We start from the raw sequence: 25,238 nt of genomic DNA, 5'->3' as shown, positions 1-25,238 counted from the left end.
CCACAGTGAAAAGTTTATTTGAAGTTAGTCTGGATCAACGGAAGTACATTTCCAGTATAATTGCCCGACATCGGGCGCCGGATGTCCCTCACCTTCCACTCTCTCTCACTCTTTCGCTCTCTCAAACAAACTACGAGTTAGCAAGCTACAAGCTGAAAATGGCATGTTTTGAAGAACATTTGGATTGTGCAACAAGGCAGGCCTGCTTGGTTCTTTTGGGGAATGATTCTAAAGATTTACAAAGAATATGTTTACGGTATTTACTCTCTAAGTTGGACGATTTGGGACCGATTGGTGGAGATTGCTGTGGACAGAGTACACAAAGCGATACACTGGTAAGAGCAAATGACGTCTGGCCCGATGTAGCCAACAAATTTAAATAGCTCATTTTACTGTATTGTGTGAACAGTTAACTTAATTTAATATTGTATGTGGCGTTTTCTTTAGTGGGGTGCAAATGTCCCGCCAAAACAAGTTTTTTCCTGAGACTATTTAGCAGAGCCACCGTCTCTGCGTCCAGAGCTTAGAGACGCCCAAGACAATTGTGATTGGTTTAAAGAAATGCAAACAACCCAGAGAGTTATTTTCTCCTATCCCAAAATGTATGTGTGGTGTAGCCAGACCTTACTCCACAGCGCTGTGGAGATAGGCCTGGCAATGCGAGTTAATTAAATCCAGTGGGTATCATCCTGTCGTTTTAATATAAAATTGCCTCTTGAACTGTTTCCTTGCTCAGCAAATAAGAGCAAATATTGTACTAACATTGTTCAATTTAGACTACATATTAGCTTGCATGTCTGTAGGGAACAAGGATTGTTGACTTGGATTCACAGTGGAACCATGTCCAATAGAGATCTTTTCATGGACAGTGGAAACATAACAGCCACCATCAACTCTTTCGTTGTACGTATGGGCATGTCAGTATAGTTTTAGAACAAACTTGAAAAATGTGAACGTATCCTTTAAAATGTACCACGTCTCCTTAAACATGTGACCAAACTCTACCCACAGTCCTCTCACTGCCGCTTTGTCCAGCCCTGAGGAGAAGACCAGTGTTTGAACCCACAGGTCAGCCTCGTTCATCCAGACTGTTTGTTTAGAGGAAAGCCAAAGCACTACAATAATATGTTTGGGATGTTTAGGCCCACGCTGCGGCAGTATTCTCCTCGGACCACTGTCATTGACGTCACCAGCCGGCTGGCGGAAGTGGCTCCGAGGCTTAATCAACAACAAGCGGTGGCAATGACCGCGACCAGAGCTCCGTGCAGTTGGAAGTGAAGCGGACGGCGGGGGTCGTGTTTTGGCTCTGGATCACTCAGATACCAGTCATAGCAGGCTCAGGTGGACCTGCATACAGTACACAGAGGGCTCAGTGACCGGCAGCTGTGCACCATCGCCCACACACAGCAGGCTTGCAGGTCTCACACACATGTAATGTCCCCACACTTTCACGAATGTACTAGTCTCGCATTGCAAAAAGTGCAAAAAGTTGTGCTGCTGTAACTATCTCCTTAGTCTTGCATTGCCAGACCGTCCTCCACAGCGCTGCGGAGGAGGGTCTGGCTAGTCCAGACAGCATTCCGGGATGGGAGAAAAACATGCTCTGGTTTATTGGCATTTCTCCAAACCAATCACAATCGTCTTGTGCGGCGCTAAGCGGACAGAGCCACGGTGCTGCTGCAAAATAGGAAGGAACTTGTTTTGGTGGAACATGTGTACGTTCAAAAGTAGTTTTAGTCGTGCGATAGAATCTCAGATTGGACAGATAGTCTAGCTAGCTGTCTGGATTTACCCTGCAGAGATCTGAGGAGCAGTGAACCATAGTCCTCACAAATCCACTGGAGGTTAGAACACCAACACAAAGAAAGAGGAAGGGGGCGGACATCTGGTCGAAATGAGGAACCTGAACAATACCGTAAATGAAACGTAGTCGATTTAGGGCCCTATCTTGCACCCGGCGCAACAAAGCCCGACGCAAGTGTCTTTGCTAGTTTAAGACCGACACAGTTGTCAATTTCCCTTCCAGCGTCCACGTCGTTTAAACAGCAAATGCAACTGTGGGAAGTGTGTTCAGGTGCATTCTGGGCGTATTGCTATCTTGAGGCAGCGGAAAGTGATACTGACCAACAAAAACCTGGTCTAAAGTCAATACACACAGGGCCGCGCAGCAGCACACAAACATGCAAAAGATAAAAAATAAAAATATTACAATGGGAAATGGCATTATGATATGAACTGCTTGCGCGCTTTCACTTCACGCACGACCAGATCAGTTTCTTCTCCTCTTCTTCCTCTCCTCCTTCCTATTTAGCAAATCCTCCATCATAATAGTAATGCAATAGTAATAGTAAGGTACAAACACGCCTGGCTTTTAAAGGGAATGGGAGATGACACTCTGATTGGTTTATTGCATGTTAACGCCGAAAAAAAAAAACATGAATTAATGGAGACACTCAGTACAACCCTTTTGAACCATGCACCTGGGCACGGACCCTTTTTTCCGCCATTAAACTAGCAAAAGTGGATTCGTACACGCCCTAAACGCACCTGCGCCAGGCACTTCACGCCGTGCACTTAGATCGTTAAAATAGTAGTGATATACTGACCTTTGCAGGTTTTGCCATCAGGCTGCAGAGTGAATCCCACGGGGCAGCTGCAGCGCACCCCTGTGGCCGTGTCTTTACATGTCCTGTCGCAGCCGCCGTTGTTGACGGCACAGGTCTCTGCGGATGGCGGGACAGAGATGGAGAAAGAGAAGAAGGGGGTGTTAACGTGTGTCCCCTGCTTCTGAAACAACATGAAGAAAGAAACAAGAGACACTGACGGTGATGTGGGTTGAGACAAAGCTTCATGCAGTTTTACAAATACACAAACAGCAGCACATTAGGATATAATGTATTCTTGCGTTTTCTCATGTAGCTTTGTCAACACACAACAGATGAAGAAATTACGCAATTTCAATCAAAACACTCCAGTTTTCATGAGGAGAGACATCTTTATACAGAGACAAATACAGTGTTCACACACACAGAAAGACACAATCAAGATGTGTTGTATCATTGGAAGCTGTGTATCATTACAACAAGACAAAAACGTGTTCTGATAAAGGAGGTTGAAGAAGTCTTTGGCCTGAAAGTTGGTCCTGTTTCCAACAGGACAAGAAATCAGTTAACACAAATAAAAAAAAAGGTAGGGTTAATGGAGGTAGACAGCAAAATAAAGTTAGTGCTGTAAGTCTGGAACGCACTCGGCAGAACTGGCTTATATATTTGACAAATGAAAAATGTTCGTGTACGTGGCGCAGGTAAAGAAAGGTTTGCCGGGACTTGTGAATATTGCCTGAGCTGATCCCAAAACAAACACAAGCTCATGGTAACTCTAGCTCACCTGCCCAGCCACTGTTGCTTTAGCAAAGCTCAGCACACACTTTCCCAATGGGCCTTGAGAAGTGCTGAGGAGGCTGAAATTTGACGTTGACTCATGTTTGTTGAAAGGGATTTAATAAAACTACACCTAATAAGGCAGTTTCAGCTAGTAACTGTTGGGCTTTTGGTGGGTCTGACTTCAGTAACTCAGAGAAAGTCCTACATATTGCTGCTGTGCGAAAGAGTGCATGAGCTGGGAGTTTGGACATGTCTGTAGTTCTTGGGAGTATACCCCACACACACACACACACACACTTTGAAACCCAAATGGTTAAATGTAAAAACTAGCATCATCACGTAAATGTTCCTTAGTTCCTTCAAAAGTTGACATTTGGAATTCAAAGGCTTTTCGTGGACAACAGCAACATGTAAATGGAGGATGTTCCCTCCCTTTTGGCAGCTTTTCCCATTTAATTAAAATGCCAGCAGATTGTGTGCCTGAGAAGTAAAGAGGGAAATAGGAAAAGCCTTTTCAGGCTGGCAAACACATCCACGTCTAGAGGTCAGTGCATTAGCATAATGGCCTTTCAGAATGCAGAGTCACAAACACATCTGAGCCAAGATGGCTGACGCATTCTATCAAGAAACAGGGAGGTATTTGTATATTTGTTTGTGTTTCTTCATGCAGCTCCAAACAACATCAATCTCACGGCTTCTTCTCTTAATCTCCGCTTCCTAGCCGGCATTTGTTCCTCGCTGTGTTTATCCAAAGCTCTGTGTTCATCATTTGCAATCCTTTTCAAGTCTAGTTCTCTCTGGACAAGTTCTGACGCCAGATATCGAGCTATTTCAAACTCCTAACTCTGTCTTAAATGGAGATGTTTTTTTTTAAGAACGAGGCAGGTGGTTTCATAGATGTTGCGTTGTAGAAAAACAGCAAAGAGGAGGGAAAGGCTGGGAGGAGAGACACTCCATCATCCAGGCAGCCTGTCTGATGGGCCCTGTAGGTTGCGACAGCAGACCCTGTCCCCTCTCCCCTCCCCTCCCCAGCTCGGGACTCTGTCAAGTGTGTGTGAGAATGTGTATTGTTAAGTTAACTAATAACTTAAGGGGTAGGTATACATGCCTGCACAGGTGTACACAGTCAGTAAGACTTTTTGTGTGAGTGTAAATGTGCATGTGAGTAGACTTGATGTGTGTGGAGGTGGTGTTTATGGGTCACAGTGATTTATACAGAGTACAGTTGGCCCTATCATTAGGTGAGGGTGAGCAGTCCTGCTCAGAGCCCCTTGCTCTCCAGGCCACGCCCAGCCCAGCCCCAGGGCCAGACTTAGCACAGGAACACAGACGCACCGCCGGGCCTGATTGATGTGTCGGACAAGCCCCTCATAACCCCCCTCAGCCCCCTCTCCAAGCCTCAACACCCTCCATCTAACCCTGCATATTTCTAGCCTATCCTGGTGTGTGTGTGTGTGTGTGTGTGTGTAACTTCTCTCTCATGAGGACTGGAATCACCAATGATGGATTCTGATCACATAGTTGCCCTGTTTGTTTAATGTTTAATCATTCTTTTTCCTGACCAATTTTCTACTTGTAAATTACATTTTTCTTAAAGGACAGAATCCAATCAAAATTTCTCCCAAATTTGATGTCACCACACTTACAAAAGTTGGTGTATTTCCAGTGGACACTGTTCACTATGTGATGGGTAAAATTGAGAAAAATGCGCTGCTGATTATGTGCCAGTAAACAAAGCGATAAAACGTACCTAGTGGTCTCGTGATTTTTAGGTCCCCTTTTATTCAACATAAACATTGACATATTATTGGATTTTTCTACAGAAGAGATGTCTAGAATCAAATCTGGCAAAGATTAAAGGAATTGTTCAACATTTTGCAAAATACCAGCATCTCTCTTCACAAAATTAACACATTTTTTTGATTTGCGTTGGTTGACCAGCAACCTCATTTCATACTAAGACTCCATGAAGTCACTGTACCCGGCCACGAAATCTTCTGTAAAGCTACAACCTGTCATTTTTACACTTTGTTTTTTGTGTGGTAGGCTGATTTCGCTACCTTTGGACATAACCAAGCTAGCTGTTTCCAGTCCTGACGCTAAGCCAAGCTAGGTGCCTCCTGGCTTTAGCTTCATATTTACAGTACAGACATGTGAGAGGTATCGACATTCTCAGCAAGAAAGCAAAATGTATTTTCAAAAAAAGGTGGAGCTATTTCTTTAAGTATTTATTTGAAAATGCAATCTGGGCAATCGGCTATTGAGTCAATTAACTTTATTCACTTTCACTTATTTTTTCTTTGAACATGTAACTATGAAAGTGGTCATGAAGTAAACTGTTATCACCTAGATTACACAGGTTGGCTAGCAACTGTGTGGCTCATTTATGTATTCAGATCAGTGAGGAACCTGAACATCATGCACATTTATAATATCTTGAACGATTCTTTTTCATTTTATTTAGGCCTACTTAGATGATAAAGGCCAGTCATTGGGTGCTTGGACTATACTGTAGATGAAATCAATAAGAAAGGACGTAATTGCCAACATTTAAGGTGAGGGGAGGCTGGCAAAATGAAAGCAACTGAACACAAATGTCCTCTTGCAGACTGAACAAGGGCGGCAACTTCATCCGTGGGGATTACAATATGTGAGCGAGGGGCAGAGGAATGAGAGGGAAGACAGTTAGTATACACATGCCCGTCACACTCCTCGCATGGAAACGCTGACCGCTCTTTCCGTGGGAGGAGGACACATGTTCTATTGATTAAAGCTGGAGAGCACGAGAGAGAAAACCATGTGCACTGTGTATACTACAGCATCATGCCAAGTAACAGCAACTGCTGCACTGTTGAAAAAAGGTGAGAGGGGCACGATCACCTCTCAGCGCTCAACAAGATCCCCTTTTGCCCCGTGATGGGCACCTAAATCAGCCGTCAGTCAGCACAGCTCTGGCCTGTAATCACGCTATATGGATACACCTACCGTGCAGACCAACACACACACACACCTCGGCTGAGCTCCGTCTGTCCTGAGGTGATGGTTTATTTGCAATCCAGGGCCACTGTAGCACCACTGAGTCTCTCTTTTGACACTTTGCTCACATGTGTCCAGCACCTGGCTCTTGATTTTCCTTCAATATCAACATCCCGAAATGTTTTGGAATGACTTTTCATTGAGTCGCCCACGCTCCCTCCTCTCCTCTGCCCTCTTTTCCCCATCCGTCTGGCTCCCTCGCTTCCTCCAGCCTGTCCTCGCCTCAGCAGCGCCTTTTCATCAGCGCCTCTTCTGCTGCACATCCATTTGTCTTGGTCTGCGCCGTGTGAACGCGGCGGGGCCAGAGACAGGAGCGCCGCGTGTCAGAGGAAGCAGACAAACTGATTGCTGTGTCAAATCTAACATGCTGCTGCTCAGGCCGTGCCAGTGCAGCACCGGGATGGCCTCTATGTGCTCTCAGCAACCACGCGCGTGCATGTGTGTTGGTTCACACACATTGGAATGATGGAGGCATGTCCGGACTCAAACACTGAACACATTTCAGGTGCCTTTGGCGTTTGTTATTGACGCAAAAAGTCTCCTTTAGCGTCATATTTAGACGCGCTTGGTCGGGACGTATGTTTAAATGCCATATGGCAAAAGAACAGAACAGTTACGTTTAGGAAAAGATGGTGGGTGGGGTTTATGAAAATGTACATTTCAGTGACACGCGGGACAAGAACGGGACACGATCCCCGGTCTCCTGGGTGAAACTCCTGTGTTGTTTGATCCATCCACCACCCCTACCAACCTCCTTTCGTGGATTTTCGGTCTTTCATACTACTAGCTACGTTGTCGCTCTAAATACTACGTCATCTTACAGCGCCGCGGTCGCGCTGCTGCTCTGCCCCGGCGCGTTCCATACAAAAAGGTTGATTTTTGCGTTGATATCTGACGCTGAGAGCCACTGAGAAAGCGTCAGTATTTTACGAGTTGGGAGTGAGAACGGGTTGCAATGGCAGCAGGCAACCATGCAAGCAATTTAGGGTTCAGTGTCTTGCCCTAGGATACCGCGATGGAGCCGGGGATCAAACCAGCGATGGGTAGTGCAGCTCTCATGAAATTCTGTTGGATGTACCCAAGCTGCATATATGTTTCACATTTATCACAAGGCCAACTTGCTGTATGTTGAGTGGTCAAGCTAACTTCAACAGAGTTTTGGCTGACACGTGTGCTGACTTCGTTCTGTTGTTTCTATCCGCGCACATTTCGGAGGTAAACTGAGTGAGCATGCAGCTGGACATGGTGGACTGTGGATGATGGGCTTCTGGATAGACATAGCGTCCTAACATGTCTTAAACCCACTGCATCACTAGCCAGAGGTGCTGCTGTGACCGATCTTACTGTGGAGGGCTTGATTTGAAAGTGAAGCCTCGTTAGGAGGTATTTCCCATGGTATCCCAGTGAGGTGTTTAGTAGGGCAGCCCTGGAGCACTACAGGTTACAAATGGAGCGCCATCAGGACAGGCGACGGGCTTTAGTGAGGAGTGAGGAGAAATCAAATATTCAGTTAAAAGGTCATTGAGGGAGGAAAGAGAAGAACAGAGGACTGGAATAGGGACGAGGAAAATCAAATTCCCCACTCTTCCTCCAAGTCACTGTGTCCAGAACCTGCTGAAATGAAACGTTTATAGAACATGGTTTAATAGACTACAGACTGTCCAGCACATTGGTTTGGAGTACCGGACTCCGGGAGGGCTTTCCAATGTAACTCTGTGTTAGAAAGTTTAAAGAAAAAAAGAAGGTTAAAGTCTAAACAGTAAAGGACGAAAGTAGTGCTTGGGGGGAAAAAAGCACAACTTTAATTGAAACACCCATTTGATTTTGGGTAAGTCTGATTGATCAAGTCATAGGAAAAAAACATTCATTCATTTATTGATAGATGGATTGAAGATATGAAAGCAAGGGTGCAATGTCTCAGAAACCTGCGACGGTACATTAGGGCCATTGTAGGTCCAAAATATAAATAATATGGAGCCGAGGGAGGACTCAATTCAAATCCCATTTGAATTGCCCCTAGATGTAACCAGCGATATCCGTGTATCTGCCAATTGCATTCTTCTGAATACGCAATGTCTCTTTAAAGTCCAGAAGCTTATGATAATGTGGTTAAAGGTTACCCTGGAAATCCAGAGTCCTCGCGAAAGCACAATTCAAATTTGCTCAGCAAATCTTTTGGATTTGGGTCTGGATTTCCAAGGTTGATCCAAACTTGCAAGGTAGAGCGATGTAGTTCCTTTTTAACCTCAGAGCATTTTCAAGTTTATTTCAAAAAAATTTACGAATGTATCTCGTTTTTTTCTTGGAAAATCATCCCTTTCCCGGGCTCCATAATTATTATTATTTAAATACAATGGACCTAATACGCCTTCGTGGAAACCAAATCATGGCTCGTTTTTTTAAAGTAGAAGTCTTTGATGTCCTAATCTACATCAATAGCCATCCCTGGGTATTTATAGCAGGAACTGAACACCCAAAGACCACTCTAAGAACAGATTGGATCATGTTTGACCAGTGCTTCTTAAAATGTGGTCCAAGGATGCCCAGGTTTTTTTGTTAGAGCATTTCATGTGTCCGGCAGAGAAAAAGCAATATTTGACTATTTTCGTCCCATGTTTTACTTTACAATCAGCCCACCTAAAGAACAGACAGATATGCCATTTTAAAAGACATATCTGATGATAAAAGTCTCATAGAATGACAGTTTTGGGAGCAACAATCCATTTGGTCACAGGTAGGTAGAGTTGGGGAGGACTGGTGTAAAGGGAAAACAGCCACCTCTTTCACTCCGTTTTCATCACGTTAGATACAGTTGCAACAAAACTGACTGTGGGAGACACAGTGGGCATCAAAGGGTTACAAAAAAAAAAAAAAAAAAGATAAACAAAATAAAGACAGAGAGAGGAGGACGAGGAGGAACGGAGAAGAGTGGAGTCGGGGATACAAGCACAAGCGCCATGGCAACACATAGAAAGAGGAAGAAAAGAGTTACCCATAAGTAGCCGCCGTTTCACCCGCTTGTCCACATCAGCTACTGACGTGGCATTGAACTCAGAGCTCTCAATTGCAGCCTCATCTTTCTCTAAAACACAAGTGACAAGGGGACAAACAGTGAGCAGCAGGTTAATGAGAAGCCCAAATGACCAGACCTTCAGCCCCTCTTGGCGTTTGAGCAAAAAACCAAAGCCAAGAAGCAAGAAGCGATGAAGAAGCGCCAAAATCCCTGTTAGAGTGTTAATCCCCAAACAAATGATAAATCCCCCAGAGCAAACAAAAGAACAAAACAAAATAAATGAAATGATCAGTATCAGTGTGGAGCTTACAAAATGAAGCGGTAGGAAGGTAGGTAGGGAGGTAGGTAGGTAAGTAGGTAGGTAGGTAGGGAGGGAGGAAGGGAGGGGAGGGAGGTTCAGGGCTTACATATGAAAAAAGCTGGTTAGAGGTGAGAGGTTGTGGGGACGGAATGGGGTTGGGGGGGACGTTAAGAGGGATTTTAATTCTCGTGTTGACGTTGCCGTTGTCGCCGATGGAGTTTCTGTCTTCCATATCAAACAGCCACACTTTGTCAGCAATGATTCCCTTGCGTTAGGATGGAGGAGGAAGACGAGAAAGAGAGGGAGGGGAGGACACGTGTCCAACATTTCCAAGACAAGCTGCCTTAAAGGTGGGCACAGAGACGGAAGCAAAGGAAAAGGGGGTGACGGTGACAACAGGAAAGAGGAGAAGGGTGGTGCAGGGGAGGAGGACGAGAGGTCAAACAGCAGAGGAGAGGTGTTTGAAGGACCGAGTGATGACAAGATGATGGAGAGGGAAGGATGGACAGAGTAGGGAAAGAGAGCAAGGGAGAGAAGGATGAGGAAAGACAGAATCCGTCCCATCATGGCCCACGCTGCAAGCGAAGGGTATGAGGGAAAGGGGTGCACACGCTGAGAAATGAGATTTTGAAGGGGGAGTGTAGGGAGGGCATGCAGAGGAATATAAAAAGCAGGAGGAGGTAGTCTGGGGGCAGCGCTGGTTGCCTGTTTGTCTATGGAACACATCACACCTGGCTTTAACAGTCAACGCTGGAAAAACCACATTCCCAAAGCTGGGCAGCGGAGCTGGGTGGGGGTGGAGGGAGAGGAGAGGGAGGAAGGTGGCCGCGGGCGATGGTTGTAGAAGTGGATGCAATCGCTGTTAAGATGGCATGCATGTTTTGCTGTGTGGGTGAGGTATGGGTTTTAACGATGGCGGGGAGAGAGGCGGCCTTTCATTGGGCCTGAGTCATCAGGGCCTGAATGAGCATCTCTCTGGGAATGGACGCCACTTGCCGCTATAGGGCTGGGCTTTGATGTATACACAGTCCTGTGGGTGGTGAGGGGTGGATATGGGGGTAATTAATGTCCCTTCCATTCCCCGGCCCTGGCCCACTAGTGTTTTCTCTCTCTCCTCTCAGGCGCTTGATGGACAAAGTGGAGGACTCTCTGAAGTACGCTCAGCGATGAATGGAGGCTTTCTGGTGCTCAGCTAACGGGTGAAATGTGGCTGTGTGAATGTGTGTGTGTGCGCGATTGTTGAATCGAGAGCTTGTGCATACCAGTCTGCGTGCTTTTGAGTGTCTGCTTTCTTAAGTGTGTGAAAAAATCTGTCAGAGAGGGAGATAAAAATGCGAGTGTGTGTGTGTATGTGAGGGCTAAATGTGTAAGACAGGTTGAGAAGGGGTGGGAAGAGAGGAGTCCCTGCCACTCGCTCCTAAAGAGTCTATGGGGCTAGCAGTGGTCGGAGGCCCACAGAGAGGGGAGTGTTTTAGAGAGCCAGACCTGAACCGGACGAGGAGGGGGTGGGGGTGGGGGGGGGGGGGGGGAGAATGAGAAACCAATGCACTGGAAGGAAACAGAAGGACCAGGGCCACTAAAAACAACAACAATAAAAAATGTACTTCAATTTAAAAAGGGAAAATGAAAAAAAAAAATTAAAACAGGAAAAAAAAAAGAAGAAGAAAAAAAAGGAAACCGTACAAATGCAGTGCAGGCTCTACCATGCAGCAGACAGGCAGGCAGGCAGACGGACAGATTGTTTAGTGAAAGAGTCAGTGGCAGACAGTTGGACATTGTGGCCCATGTGAGTGGACACATGCAGGAGAAAGAAGGGTGAGCGGTGCAAGTCCCTGCCTCTCTATTAAAAAGGTGAATGGAGCGAGAAAAGGGGCTGATGGATGGGGATGAGGCATGGAGGTCGTTACGTTGGCAGGTTTGTGGTTTTCGACGAGTCGCTTGCCTTTTTTGTTTGGGACTTGTGAGGAGACGGAGGATGAGGAGGTAGAGAGAGAGGTGGAGGATGTTAGGTTTGCTTTTGAGGGAGCTTTAACTAAGATCAGGCTGCAATTGAGATGTCCGTTTTTAACCACAGAGTCTAACACGTGGCCCCTGAACCATCCCCCCCACCCACACCCCCCACCCACACACCCAGAGTCACTCTTTCCTCTTGCGCACTGAGGATTAATCCTTTAAATCCACCTGATGTGGGTTTGACATGGATGCTCAGACAAGACAGGCAATCAGGTACTATCGCCAGAAAGCAGCAGGAGAAGGAGGAGGGAGGAGAAAGGAGGAGCAGAGGGACAGCGCTACATAGACAGGGTAAAAGGGATGGGGGGGGGGGGGGATTAAAGGTAGGTCCATAGAGCAGTTGGGATACCCAGACCAGAGACACAGAGGTCCTTTCTCTCGTCAAAGTATGAAGAGAGACAGACAGAGAGAGAAAAGACACAAGACATTGGGAAAGGAGGGAGAGGAGGGTTCCCACTCTCTCTCTCTCTCGTTCGGCTTCCTCTTCGCAGCCTTTGCTTGACGGTGTGCTTCACTTCTTCAATGCAGCTGGAAAGAAAAAGGGGTTATTGGCAGTCAAAACCTAGTGCTGCTGAAAAGCAGCACGTCAATCTGCGTGAGTGGTGAGGGTGAGCGACAGAGAGAGGGACAGAGGAAGGAAGACAGACAGAGAGAGAGAGAGAGAGAGAGAGAGAGAGAGAGAGAGAGGTGTTTCCAGTGTACGGACACAGCAGGAAGGGCAGCACGTAATAATGACATCAGAATTGTGTGTCCATGTGTGTTAATCAGCAACATCATTCTGAGGTGTTTCTCAGTCAGGACTGTGAAAACTTGATGGGTCTTGTAGTCGTGCAGGTGGTTATAATCTCCCCGTTTTACATGTAACAGTGTGTTAAACACACTTAACACTTTGTTTTCTTTAGTTCAAACCACATGGGAAAGTTTACTTGATTATTTTTATTGGGTTCATTAAGGTCTACGCTGCCCAATTACAAATGAACCACAACTTGTAAACAAAAGTCACACGGACTCCCAGCACCTTTTTCTGGTGTAATAATTGCGAATACGGCCAAATAAGACTTTAGTCCAGACTGTGGTTTGGTCTCGGTTCATTTTGTCACGCTAAACCTTCCGAGTGTGATGAACTGCTGGTTTTCTAAAATTGATTTGGATTGTGTGCTGACTCCTGACAAACCACACCATGGCAGTTCTTTTAGAGAAGGACAGAGACCTTCCTTTTTTTTATCCAAATGAACACAACTGAAAAAGAGCTGTTACCTCAGAGTTCAAAGGAACTCCTTTATGTATGCCTACGCAGAGTGTTACAGTGTTGGCCCGCGTCTTAAAAATGACCTTAAATGTTATATTGTTGCACTAGCGTTTTAGACAAGCCATGTGTCATGTGTTAACAGATGTGTTGGCATTAACTATTGCAGTTCATTAATTCATACCTTCAAATTAATAATTCCAACACAAAGTGAAAGAACAGAAAACACACCATTGTGTTCAAGAGCCAAAATGTTAAATACATCTACATACCGGATTCCAAGATCAACATTAAAATGTATTCAACCCAAGCTCAAATAGATTGTGCATGACCTGACCACTTTGTTTATTTTGTACTGCATTACACAGGAACATTTGAGCAGCTATCAGTCAAAGCTGGCCAGCTAAAGAAAACAAAGTTCTGAAGCAATGTTCAATGTAGCATCAAAATTGTATAAGGAAGAGGGTCCAGGGGCGGGGACACATGAAACCAACATGTCTGCTAAATTATATCAATCATCGCATTCAGCATGGCTGGGTATCGGTCCTCGATACCTTTAAGGTACCGAAATAACCTAGTACCGGGTAGTATCGAAACATCTCCAGTCAAACGATACCTGCATTCGATACTTTTGTACCCAGATCTAGGAAAGAGATCACTATTTCTACGGTTTTGCTCGCAGCCAATCACTGCAAACGTTCTTGTATATAACCCATACAGTCTGTTGTGTGGTGAAGTCAAGCTCTGAAATACTTTATTGTACAGTTTTGGACAGTTATTTAATACATATTTTAATAATTTCATTTAATTAACATGATATAAAATATATTCATATAAAAATCATATGGATGGGAAGAATTAATGCGATGGTACAAATTAGTGCGCACAAATGATCCATACCTTAATGCTCCATAGATTACAGGACCTTGAGGCCAAAATACTCAAACTACAACCAGTGTGACTTATATTTAAGGATTGAGGAGTTGCAGCGTTCACCTAGACCGGCGGGGGAGGGTGTGTAGCCACAGTCACGGCGCGCCCCCTCCCTATCTCTGCTCCTCTGCAGCTCTTAGCTATGCTGTTATAGTTTTAGACTGCGGGGGGGACTTTCTTCCTTTGACACACTGAGCTCCTCTCTCCTCTCTCTTTTCATCTGTGGGCAAATGCTTGTTACTAACCTAGCTCTGGGGAGCTTGTTCCCCAGAGTCCTTGTGTTTTCTTGCCCCGCAGTTTTCCCTGGATTAGGGTGGCACCTAAATCATGGTTGCAGCTGTCGCCGTGGTCCTGTTAGGCGCCCTGCTACGCCCTGCTACACCCTGCTATGCCCTGCTACTTCATACTATAAATACAATTGAATTGAATAAGCTGCAGTAGACTGGCTAAGAGCGAAGAAACTATTTCTTACAAGTATATCAGGGAGTGGAGAAAACTCCACTTACTGTACCTGGAACGCCGCATTCTTCTCGTACTGACTGGAAAAATAGTCAGATGAAAATATCCTGTATGTGAGAGCCAGGATGTGGAGGCATGATTCTGTTGACAGTCACATGTACGGAGCTGCCTGCTGGTTGCTGGCTGGGATTACTGACTCAACTGAGTTTTGACACGCAGCGTGGGAGATGATGTCTTTCTTAGAAATGCTGCCTGGAGGAAATGTGGCAGCTGTTGTTGGTGAATCCGGTGGGTAAACAAGCAGCAGAGATGAGCTAACGAGACCTATGCTGTAGTTGAAACGTGATTAGTCGAGTTTGTCATTTCCACCGACGCCCACAAGCGACCAGCGGGTCAGGGCGGATGAGAGTTTAAACAAATTGGTCACGTACAGTGGGCATGCACTGTAATGCTGTGTTCACACCAAACGCAAAGCAGATTTTCGCCTGGCGTTACTTGTGCGTGTTTGACAGCAGCGTCATATTGAATCATTTGTATTTATTTGTTTTACTTGCATAAGACGCGTCGCTGTAGATACCAACGTTTCTTACCGTCATCAAGCACTGAACTACCGAACTTACCACTATTGCTGCTTGTACCTATTGTGGAAGTCCCAGATTCGGTCGACAACCAAACAACGTCGCGTCTGGGTCCACAGCATCATCCGGAGGTGCAGACAGCTTTTTGAATTTCACCGCATTCTTCTGGAATCCCGTCTAGATGACTGCCGCTTCCAACGCACGTGATTTATTTTCAACAAACAGATCAAAACCAGGCTGAAATAACTACATCACGATTCCGATTTGTAAAAAGTCGGAAATCATGCTTTGTCAGGTCTGTCTGCAAACAACTTTTAAAATGCTTGTTTTCTGAATGAAGTTTGGATCGATCAGGGCTATGCAGGAGAATCTCACCGCTGATAGGCTTTCGCGACACAGCAGCACCAACAAATTTGCATCTATTTGTGTCCTTACAATGTCTTTGCATGTAATCGCACCGTATGAAAAGCTGCTTTGTGTTTGGTATGAACACATCATAAGATATGGAGAAAAGTATGAAACTCGAGAAGTAGTCTGATAGTTGCCTGGAATTCAACAAGTCACTTATGAGAAATGTTATGTCATTGCTGCGATTGTGGATTGTTCTGTTGATAAATCAGGGTAGATGAACCTGTTAAAGGGCTATTTTTTTTTAACAAAGGAAGGGGAGAAGAAATGTTGGGGAGCTCGGAGATTATCTATCTGCTAACTCACCACCTCCAGCCCCCAAACCCCCCAACACACTTCCTCATTCTGTTTCTGTTTTTTACTTTTCTTCTTTAATCAGCTGTGCTGCACTGACACTGTACAGATGTTACAGTCAAACAGCTGCGGGGGCATCTGTGTGTGTGTGTGTGTGTGTGTGTGTGTGTGTGTGTGTGTGTGTGTGTGTGTGTGTGTGTGTGTGTGTGTGTGTGTGTGTGCGAGATCAGGGAAGTCGTCTTGGTTGTCACTCACCGATGCAGGTCTTGCTGTCTGTGTGCAGGGCGTACTTCTGGTGGCAGCCACACACCGGCCCTGTGTCTGTGTCATCACATGTGTGCTGGCAACCGCCGTTTCCATAGTTGCATGTCACTGAGGACAACACACACACACACACACACACACACACACACACACACACACACACACACACACACACACACACACACACACACACACACACACACCCACATGTGATATACAGTACAAGGCTCATGACATTTTATATGTCCACTAATTCTTTATTTAGCTTATACGGGAACAATACAGGAAGACCCAGAGGGATATTTCTAATGTACAGAATTAAAGATGCAAAATGATGTGTGGATGGATATATATGGCCTGACGGATGAAGAGTGAGACCGAAAGAGAAGGAGAATGAGAGTATGATGAATGATAGAAAGAGGGATAAAGAGAGAAAAGGTGAGAGTGACAAATCGAGAGGGAAAGAAAACACAGGAGTAGCAGAAAGAGAAGAAAAAAGTAGAATACAGAGCAAGAGGAATCAGCAAGAAAAAGAGGGAGAGAAGGAGAATGAGATAGAGAGAAATAGTAGGGGGGGATTTAGTTGGGGAGAGGGGTAACAAAAGAGGGAGAAGGAAGCAGAAAGATGGGAGAAGATGAAGAAATGTGTTCACGGTGTTTATCTAAAATTCTGTGGAAATCCCTATCATATTCTATATAAAGTGAAGATTCTACTGTTTGTAACATTACAATACATCTTTCATTTTTAGTCAATGGGACAGGTTTGTGTTCTTTTTCTAGGATTAAAGGGGCAGTTCACCCCAAAATTTAAAATACATATTTTTCCTCTTACCTCTAGTGCTATTTATCAATCTGGCTAGTTTTGGTGTGAGTTGCCCAGTGTTGGAGATATGGACCCTAGAGATGTCTGCCTTCTCTTAGATATAAGGGTACTATCTACTACAGTAGATGGCGTGTGGCGTCTAAAAAATAAATAATTGAAAAACTCAACAGCAATTTTTCTTTCCAGAAACCATGACCCGGTTACTCCAAAAAAGTCCACAGACCTGGTTGTGACCAGTTTCATGTAGGAACTATTTTCTTTCTACTACACCCGTCAAACGTGTTAGCGCACAGAAGGAAGCATACTCATTAGCTGTGTTGGAAACCGTTCCCTCATTCACTCACTCACTATTCCCTGGAAATGAAAACCTGTTTTAAATAATTTAAGGCCTCACATTTTGATTTTGAACTTTTAGACTTTTTAAGACCCCGCGGAAACCCTGTTACAGGTAAGGAGAAAAAAATGCTAAGTATGGCTAAGGTTTTGTTAGGTTTAAGATCCTGGTTTGGGTTCAAATGATTACTTTGGTAAGGTTGGGGGACCGTCGTCCCACATAAACTCAGACTAGGTACCTGTGTTTGAAAATCGGTTCTCAAAAAAATTCCTGACTTCCTGGAAAACTTTAGGTCAAGAGGGGCCTAAAGAGGAGAAGGTACAGGGAAAGACAAAAGGTTTCTTATTCTAAATCATTTCTTGAGAAAGAAAAACAAATTGAAAGAATGTGAACACAAGGGATGAGAAAAGATGTGGAAGATTGAGAGAGATAATGCACTCGTGGATGAGAGATAAAGAGAAGGTAGGAGATGGAAAACGTGGGATAGACGAGATTATAACGAGGAGATTTCACCGCTGCGGGACCTCTCCTGGAGCTTTTTAGAGAACTCAACTTCAACTTGGCCCTGAAACAGCCAGCTAAGTAGTACTTTGTAATGGGCCACAAACTCTTGAGATGGAGCTTGCCATAAAAAACAGAATTGATTTGTCAAACACTAACTAGGAGAGAGGTTTGTGATTCGTCCAAAATTTGAACCTCCTAACTTCCCTTATCTTCACAGTTCTTGAGGTGAAAAGGGAAAGTAAGTGCAGACACTTTTTCAGAAGCTTTTGCTAAAATGTGCAGTTCCCGAACATGGACCACTGTTAGACCTTATGGTAACTTTAAGGAGAAGAAAGAAGAGAAGAGAGGAGTGTAGAGATGAGAGAAAAAAGGAGAAAGGATGAGCTAAGGAGTGAAGGAGGTAGAAGATATGGGGAGACAGAACAAGGGAGAAAATGGAGGAGAGAGGTGAACATGGACAGAGGGGCAGAGAGGATATGAAAGGAGAAGGAAGGGCACGTGTGTGTGTGTGTGTGTGTGTGTGTGTGTGTGTGTGTGTGTGTGTGTGTGTGTGTGTGTGTGTGTGTGTGTGTGTGTGTGTGTGTGTGTGTGTTAGAGTGCAGATCGGGCCACATTTTTCTGTCCGAGCCCGGCCCGCGTTCCTCATTTAAAATGTTCAATGCCTTATTGCGCTGATGTGACTGAGCCCGACCCGAACCCGGACATCATTTCTAAATATCTGTCCGAACCCGGCCCGTCGGGCTAGACGGGCCGGGTTCGGGTATCCATCCTCTAGTGTGTGTGTGTGTGTGTGTGTGTGTGTGTGTGTAGACATAACTAGCATTTCTTTCATCACTTGTTTACTACCGTCCTGTGCCGCCATATTCAACAGGCCGACACAGCACTGGGTCCCTCGCCACTAATGAAATATTACCACAGCGGGGGACGCATCAGAGCCTTTCAGAGGCTTTCACAATCTTCACACTCTCACCGTCTGAGTGGAGAACAAGATGTGTTGCCAAACAAAGTGTAACTAAAAGCTTATTTTCCCCCCTCAAAAACAGCAGCCCTAAATTCCATGGCTGCAGGCACTATGCGTGAAGAGTGAGAAAAAGGGATGGAGTGGCGAGGGGGGAGTCCACTGAATCCGTCAGCACCTTCAGCTTTGCCTGAAACGCTTAACTGATTTTGGTATTAAATGTCCACCCTCATATTTTACCGCTGAAGGCCTACTGGAACTTGTCCATCATTGCTATTACAGATGTTTATTACAGGAACAGTTTAGATCCTTCATCACACCAGTACGTAACCTCTATAAAATCAAGTCTAGGAAACAAAGTGTTAATACCTTGCTGCCATGTGACTTGTAAAATGAAGTGACAAGGCAGAAGATTAACAGATGACGGAAAGCGTTCCGCTAAAGTGCATATGACTACATGTAAGATATAAAGACATCCAGCGCCTGAGCTGCTCATTTAATATGAAAAAATGTGAACCAAACCGACACATGAATCGGCGACTAAAGCTTGACCTAAAAGTCACTTTCTGGTGTGTGTGTGTGTTTGTGTGCTCTTGTTTAACTATATTTGTGGAGTCCAAAAACCAGGAGTCCAGTATACTTGTGGGGTCCCGACAGCTTTGTGGGGCCAAAATGCTGGTTTAAAGGGCTGTTTGAGGGTTAAGACTTGGTTTTAGGATTAGGGATAGAATTAGGTTATGGTTAGGGTGAGGGTAAGGGTTAAGGTTAGGCATTTAGTTGTGACGGTTAAAGGTGCTCTAAGTGATGTGACGCGTTTTTTAGGCTACAACATTTTTTGTCACATACAGCAAACATCTCCTCACTATCTGCTAGCTGCCTGTCCCCTGAACACACTGTAAAAAACATCTCCTCACTATCTACTAGCTGCCTGTCCCCTGAACACACTGTAAAAAACATCTCCTCACTATCTACTAGCTGCCTGTCCCCTGAACACACTGTAAAAAACATCTCCTCACTATCTGCTAGCTGCCTGTCCCCTGAACACACTGTAAAAAACATCTTCTCACTATCTGCTAGCTGCCTGTCCCCTGAACACACTGTAGAAAACATCTCCTCACTATCTGCTAGCTGCCTGTCCCCTGAACACACTGTAAAAAACATCTCCTCACTATCTGCTAGCTGCCTGTCCCCTCAACACACTGTAAAAAACATCTCCTCACTATCTACTAGCTGCCTGTCCCCTCAACACACTGTAAAAAACATCTCCTCACTATCTACTAGCTGCCTGTCTCCTCAACACACTGTAAAAAAACATCTCCTCACTATCCGCTAGCTGCCTGTCCCCTGAACACACTGTAAAAAAACATCTCCTCACTATCTACTAGCTGCCTGTCCCCTGAACACACTGTAAAAAACATCTCCTCACTATCCGCTAGCTGCCTGTCCCCTGAACACACTGTAAAAAAACATCTCCTCACTATCTACTAGCTGCCTGTCCCCTGAACACACTGTAAAAAACATCTCCTCCTCTCCTCCTCTCTTGAGCCATCACTGCAGTAGCGTTAGCACGTAGGCTACTTCCACAATGCGTATTCATGACTCAACCAGCTCCTTCTTGTCAGTTATTGGCTGGAACACTGTTTGTTATGGTTCGTGGGGCAGGTTGGCGCAGTTTGTTGGGGTTAGCACTGAAGTTAGGTGTGATACGTACATGTACAGTCTTTATGGTCTTTGGCCAGCTCAAAGCCAGGACGGCACTCGCACGACACCCCGCCTTTGCCCGGAGCTTCTCTGCAGATGTGGGCACAGCCGTGGTCCTTGTTCATGCAGTTCATCCCATCTGTGAAGGGGGACAGAGACACAGGAACAGAGAGCTATGGAACTTTTCTCTGATTGTACAGAAGTGAACTCAGCCAACAAGTCATCATTTTCACTGGCACACTTGGGTTCACAACAAGATTTACTCAATAAAATTGAATAGTCATGACTAAATAAGCAACAGGAGACATGAAAAAAAAAAGCATCTTTAGTTATGATTCGTTGAGAATTTAATACTCAAAAATAAATGCTTCATCAGGACTGTTGTGTGGGTGTGGTTTTGATTGACAGTGGCCAAACGACATTGTTGATGTTGTCTGTTTCGGCAAGTTGGATATAGCTAGAACCACAGGCACACAACAAACTGAAATACACCTGTTGGTGTGAACACAATAATTCCCTAAAGCATTATTTTACTGCTACAACTTTCAAGGTTCATTTCATGTCAGTGTACAGTACAGGGTTGTACAACAAAATGCAAGTTGCAGTCCCTTTATGCTACCACAAGAAAAAACAACAACTCTTTTTTTATGGTGGAGTAGAGAGGATGAGTTGAGCTGAGTTTCTGTGTTGTCTGTGACAGCGAGCACGATACTCCGGCTGGACAGCCAACGGTCAGCTAACCATTTCTTTCCTAACTGCAAAAACAGTGACAATCCAAATCCAGACACATTTCCTCTTCTTCATCAGCACCAATTAAGCCCTGCGTCTCAATGGATGACTCTGATTAGCCCATGTTTTCAGCTGTCAGTCATCAGAGGCTTCTTCTTGTCAGCACTGACACAGCCGTGCCTCCTCCCACTCGTCTGATCCCTCCATGCCTCCGTTCCTTCACCCGAGCCCGTTTGATGTGGTCTCCCATCCTGGTGATTTGTAGAGCACACTGTGGCTATAATATCTGAAATAGGCCAGTGTTTAAATCTTCATCAGCTAGGGGAGGAAGCAAGGAGGCGGACGGCCAATGCTCTCCAGAGAGGCAAGTAGGGAAGGAGAAGGCAGCCAAAGATATCACGAGCTCTGGGAAGAACTGGAAAAGTTAGTTTAGGAGTGTGCAGATGTCTGCCCGTCATGGCACAATCAAATGCCTTAGCTCGCAAAAGATGGTTTCTGTTTACAGCTTCATTACACTCCAAGCTGAACAAAGTTTTAGACATGAGGTTTTCTTTTAAAAAGGACCTTTTATTTAACCCTCTGGGGCCTAAGCCATTTCATTCAATATTTGGGTCGCCTGGTTTCCTTGTGAAATAATGCTTGAATAACCTCAACCATGTAGTCTTGCATTGCTAGACCTTACTTCAGGAGAAAGGTCTTGCTTTGTCCATAGAAATCCCCAACAATCGGTCTCGAAACGTTGGCATTTGCAGGATGGTTCTCCATCTGTTGTTGCCAGCGAATGTTTCTGGTGATCCGTCTACGGTGGAAAACTGGTCAGCAGCAATTGTTTCATCCGTGTCTTTATCTTGCCCAGCATAATAAGCTTTTTCTATAACCGTTGGGCAAACATGCTAGCACGTACCTGTTAGATAGTAAATGCCGTACACATATTCCTCTTCGTAAATCTATACAATCATTCACCAAAACAACCAAGCAGGCCTGCCTCATTGCTCGATCCAAATTTCCATCAAACCTTGCCATTTTCAGCGTGTAGCTTTGTAGCTCGAAGGTTGGTGTTTTGAGTACGGTAACACACAGATAGCAGAAGTGGAGGGGCAAAGCCTGACATCCGGCGCGTGAGCCAGGCCCGATATGTCAGGCTTTATCCTGGCAATGTACTTCCATTGTAATGCACAATCAAGTTATAGATATATCCTGTCAGGATATGTATGCTGCAGGAATATGTATGTCACATGAATGTATACATTGTTATTTGATGATAAAGACAAAAGACAAAAACTAAAATGGAAATTGAATCTTACAGAAATGTATTATAATCACATAGAGAACAGATAAGAATAAAGAAGAATAAAAACTATTCATCTATGCTAAATGCGCCCTGGGCACCTGTCTTACTATACTATCCTAATGGGCAAAGGAGAATCTACACATTATTTATTACATTGACACTCTTTGGAACGGGGAAGCTGAAGATATCTTATTTTGCTTAATATGATATATGATTTCATCATTGTGAATTTATTGTACAAATGCTCTGAAAAAACACTGCAGTTCCAGTTGGATTACAAAGCTCCGGGAGGCCTAGGATTGCAAGAGGGACCTTGTTGAAATGCTGCACGTCTGTACACTCCACTGATCTGGAGATACTGAATATGATATAAAAGGTACCGATGTGGTGTAGGAGATCATCGGGCCCATAGGGTTAGTAGCCTCCTTAACACTCACATTGTTTGATTGATACACTGCTCCATGATGTCAACTGACAACCTTGTGGGAACAACTTTGCTCCTCATACCAATCAAATCCTGTGACCGAGCTTCGTCAACGCACTTCTTTGAGACTTTTCAGAGTAGTCTTTATTATTGTGAAATGGGAGTATCAGGCCAGAAACAGGACAGGAGGAATCCGTCTGCTCAAGGACAGATAAAATAGACCTCCACCACAACAAAATGAACTCCCTTAAAAGGACGCCCCTGTTACCAAGACATCATCGTTTTGTCTTCTGTTCTTTGCCAAAGTTTCTCGAGGTTCACTAGTGTGACAGGAGAGCCTTGCTCTACTCAAGATGTGAGGTGAAACACTGACATACAGTAGATGTGAAATACAAAAAGAGATCATATTAGCCTAAGACTCCATTTTTAATGTTGTGCTGGCTGCAGCTCATTTCTCAACATCATTCTTTGGTGGTTTGTAGCTCCAGCGCTGATGGTTAAGTTAGTGCAAGAGCTACAGTACGAGAGCTGTAGTTTAGGTAGCTGGGAGATTTAGAAGTTAGAAGTTTCAGGTTCACTTGTGTGATTTGGTATTGGAGCCTGGTCTTGTGACCAAAATAAACAAGATATCCAATGATAGCCAAACTTTAAATTCAGTTACAAAACACACATATCAATGCATAATGGACCACTTTTAAATGGAACAGAAACTACTTAATAGATTTCAATGACATTTGGTACAAGGTTGGGCTGTGGGCAAAGAAAGGAATTATTACTGTCACCATGGCGATTTAAAAAAAAGCAATATGCATTTTTACTTGCCGGTCCATCATCATCATCAGTAACTACAGCATCTACAGAGATACCACATGGAGACAACAAGAACTACAAGCTTCCAGTGACCCATCGTTGCATTACAGGACTGCTGTTATCCCATTGCATTGAGTATACAATGTGTCTGTGTGAAAATGTTGCTGACCAATGAACTGAGCCACGACTCAGGCTGTCTGCAAAGTTTGCACAATTTATCTTTTACAAAGCCCCATTATTCCCAGACTTTAGGTTATTCTAAAATTCACGACAGTCCATCACTATGTTTTATTTTGCTGCAGATTAGAACCCAAATGGAAATGTTAATCTTCTAAATATTTTCTCATATTAAAATAACACATTAGGGGACTGTGTAGCCTTATGTGCTTTCTGAATGCTTTCTAGATAAAGCCTAGCTGTATTGAGGATGCTCTCCAAACATCCAAGCACCATGTGGAAGATTTAAGTTGTCATAAGTAGCCAGTTTTTCAAATTCAAAGAACTAATTGTAAATCCCAATCCTAATCTAGCACTCACTGAACTTCGTCTAGACACACCCCTTCCCTGGTCACCATGGTGAATAATGTCCCTTCATGGGGCCCAGGAGTGCTTCAAGTACCTCATTAGGGTGCTATTCCTTCTAGAGAGTCCCCTTCACAAACAACAAGTCCTTTCTTAAACACTGCCATTCTAGCTGTCCACTCCCAAAAGGACCATTCCATCAAAGTCCCAAATAGAAGGAGCCAAAGGAAAGTGTGCATTTACATGATTAACAAAAGATCAAACAAAATCTGTCCCCCTGTTCAACATTATATAATTCAGACAATATATTTCAGTTAACGTTCAGTTTAGGCAGGTATTAATGCACAGCCAAATTTGGACCCTGTAACAACCCAGAAAACTAGCAGGGCAGTGAAGCCTGGAGGTAAAAAAAAAAAAACTTTAAACAGTTTGCCAAAGCATGCATTGACCCTTTTTCAAAACTAAACTCATAAGAAAGCAGAGTATCTACAATCAATTTAAACCTAGGAGAAGTCAAATAAACTGAAGCAGAGGGAGAAGGTGGACACAGGCCTGGGACTCAGCACAATCGAGCCTAAAACAACAAATAGGAACTGTGGCCTCTCAACGTGCCCGACGTGACGGGGCAGGGAGGGTGAGAGGGAAAGCCGGCGGCTCACTGACACATTCACTTGTCAGACCCGAATAACCCACATGGGTTCCTGGATACATATCGAGCCAGATCTGATGTCGAGCTCTGTTTAGCTCAACGTCAGCGTTGAGCTGCTGATACACAGAGAGAGACAGGCAGAGACCACATAGTCACTATACAACTGAAGCTAATATTAAAGTGACTCACAAGTGACGCACTGCACAAAAACTTCCTGCGAGTCAATTCATTATTATAAATCATTTCTGAAAGACTCCTTTACAACTTGAACATATCCTGAGGGACTTTTTTTGTGAAAGAAAACGCTGGTTCTGTTCACTAAATCGCAAAATTGAAAGGAATACGTGAGAGATTTTTTTTATATAGTTAAAAACATGTTCCCTGCTCTCTGTAACATACACTACTAATTCACCCTACCCATTTTATAAAAGCTTTTATGTTTTTTTACTTCCAAACACCAATATTGCAGAGCATTTAACATTTCCACCAACGACAAATTAAAGGATCATACCGGTGGGTTTGTACAAACACATTTTGGCCACTTTACATTACTGCTCAGCACAGT

At 44.4% G+C, this 25,238-nt stretch overlaps 1 protein-coding gene across 3 annotated transcripts in view; it reads right to left on the bottom strand.

Moving 5' to 3' along the window:
* scube1 (signal peptide, CUB domain, EGF-like 1) overlaps window positions 1-25,238 on the bottom strand; it is a 122,219-nt gene that overhangs the window by 34,027 nt on the left and 62,954 nt on the right. For 2 of the 3 annotated variants that reach the window (XM_039792167.1, XM_039792169.1), the window contains 4 exons: window positions 20,259-20,387; window positions 15,920-16,036; window positions 9,412-9,501; window positions 2,607-2,723 (listed from right to left, as the gene is read on the bottom strand). In XM_039792167.1, the coding sequence (XP_039648101.1) occupies window positions 2,607-2,723; window positions 9,412-9,501; window positions 15,920-16,036; window positions 20,259-20,387 (453 nt within the window). The remainder of the gene's footprint in view (window positions 1-2,606; window positions 2,724-9,411; window positions 9,502-15,919; window positions 16,037-20,258; window positions 20,388-25,238) is intronic. The other variant, XM_039792168.1, reaches the window with a different exon arrangement.

Source organism: Perca fluviatilis, chromosome 23 (assembly GCF_010015445.1).
Source record: "Perca fluviatilis chromosome 23, GENO_Pfluv_1.0, whole genome shotgun sequence".
In the NCBI taxonomy this organism is placed as follows: Eukaryota; Metazoa; Chordata; class Actinopteri; order Perciformes; family Percidae; genus Perca; species Perca fluviatilis.
Note: the sequence above shows the minus strand (reverse complement) of the source record. Positions and strands in the feature narration are given on the sequence as shown.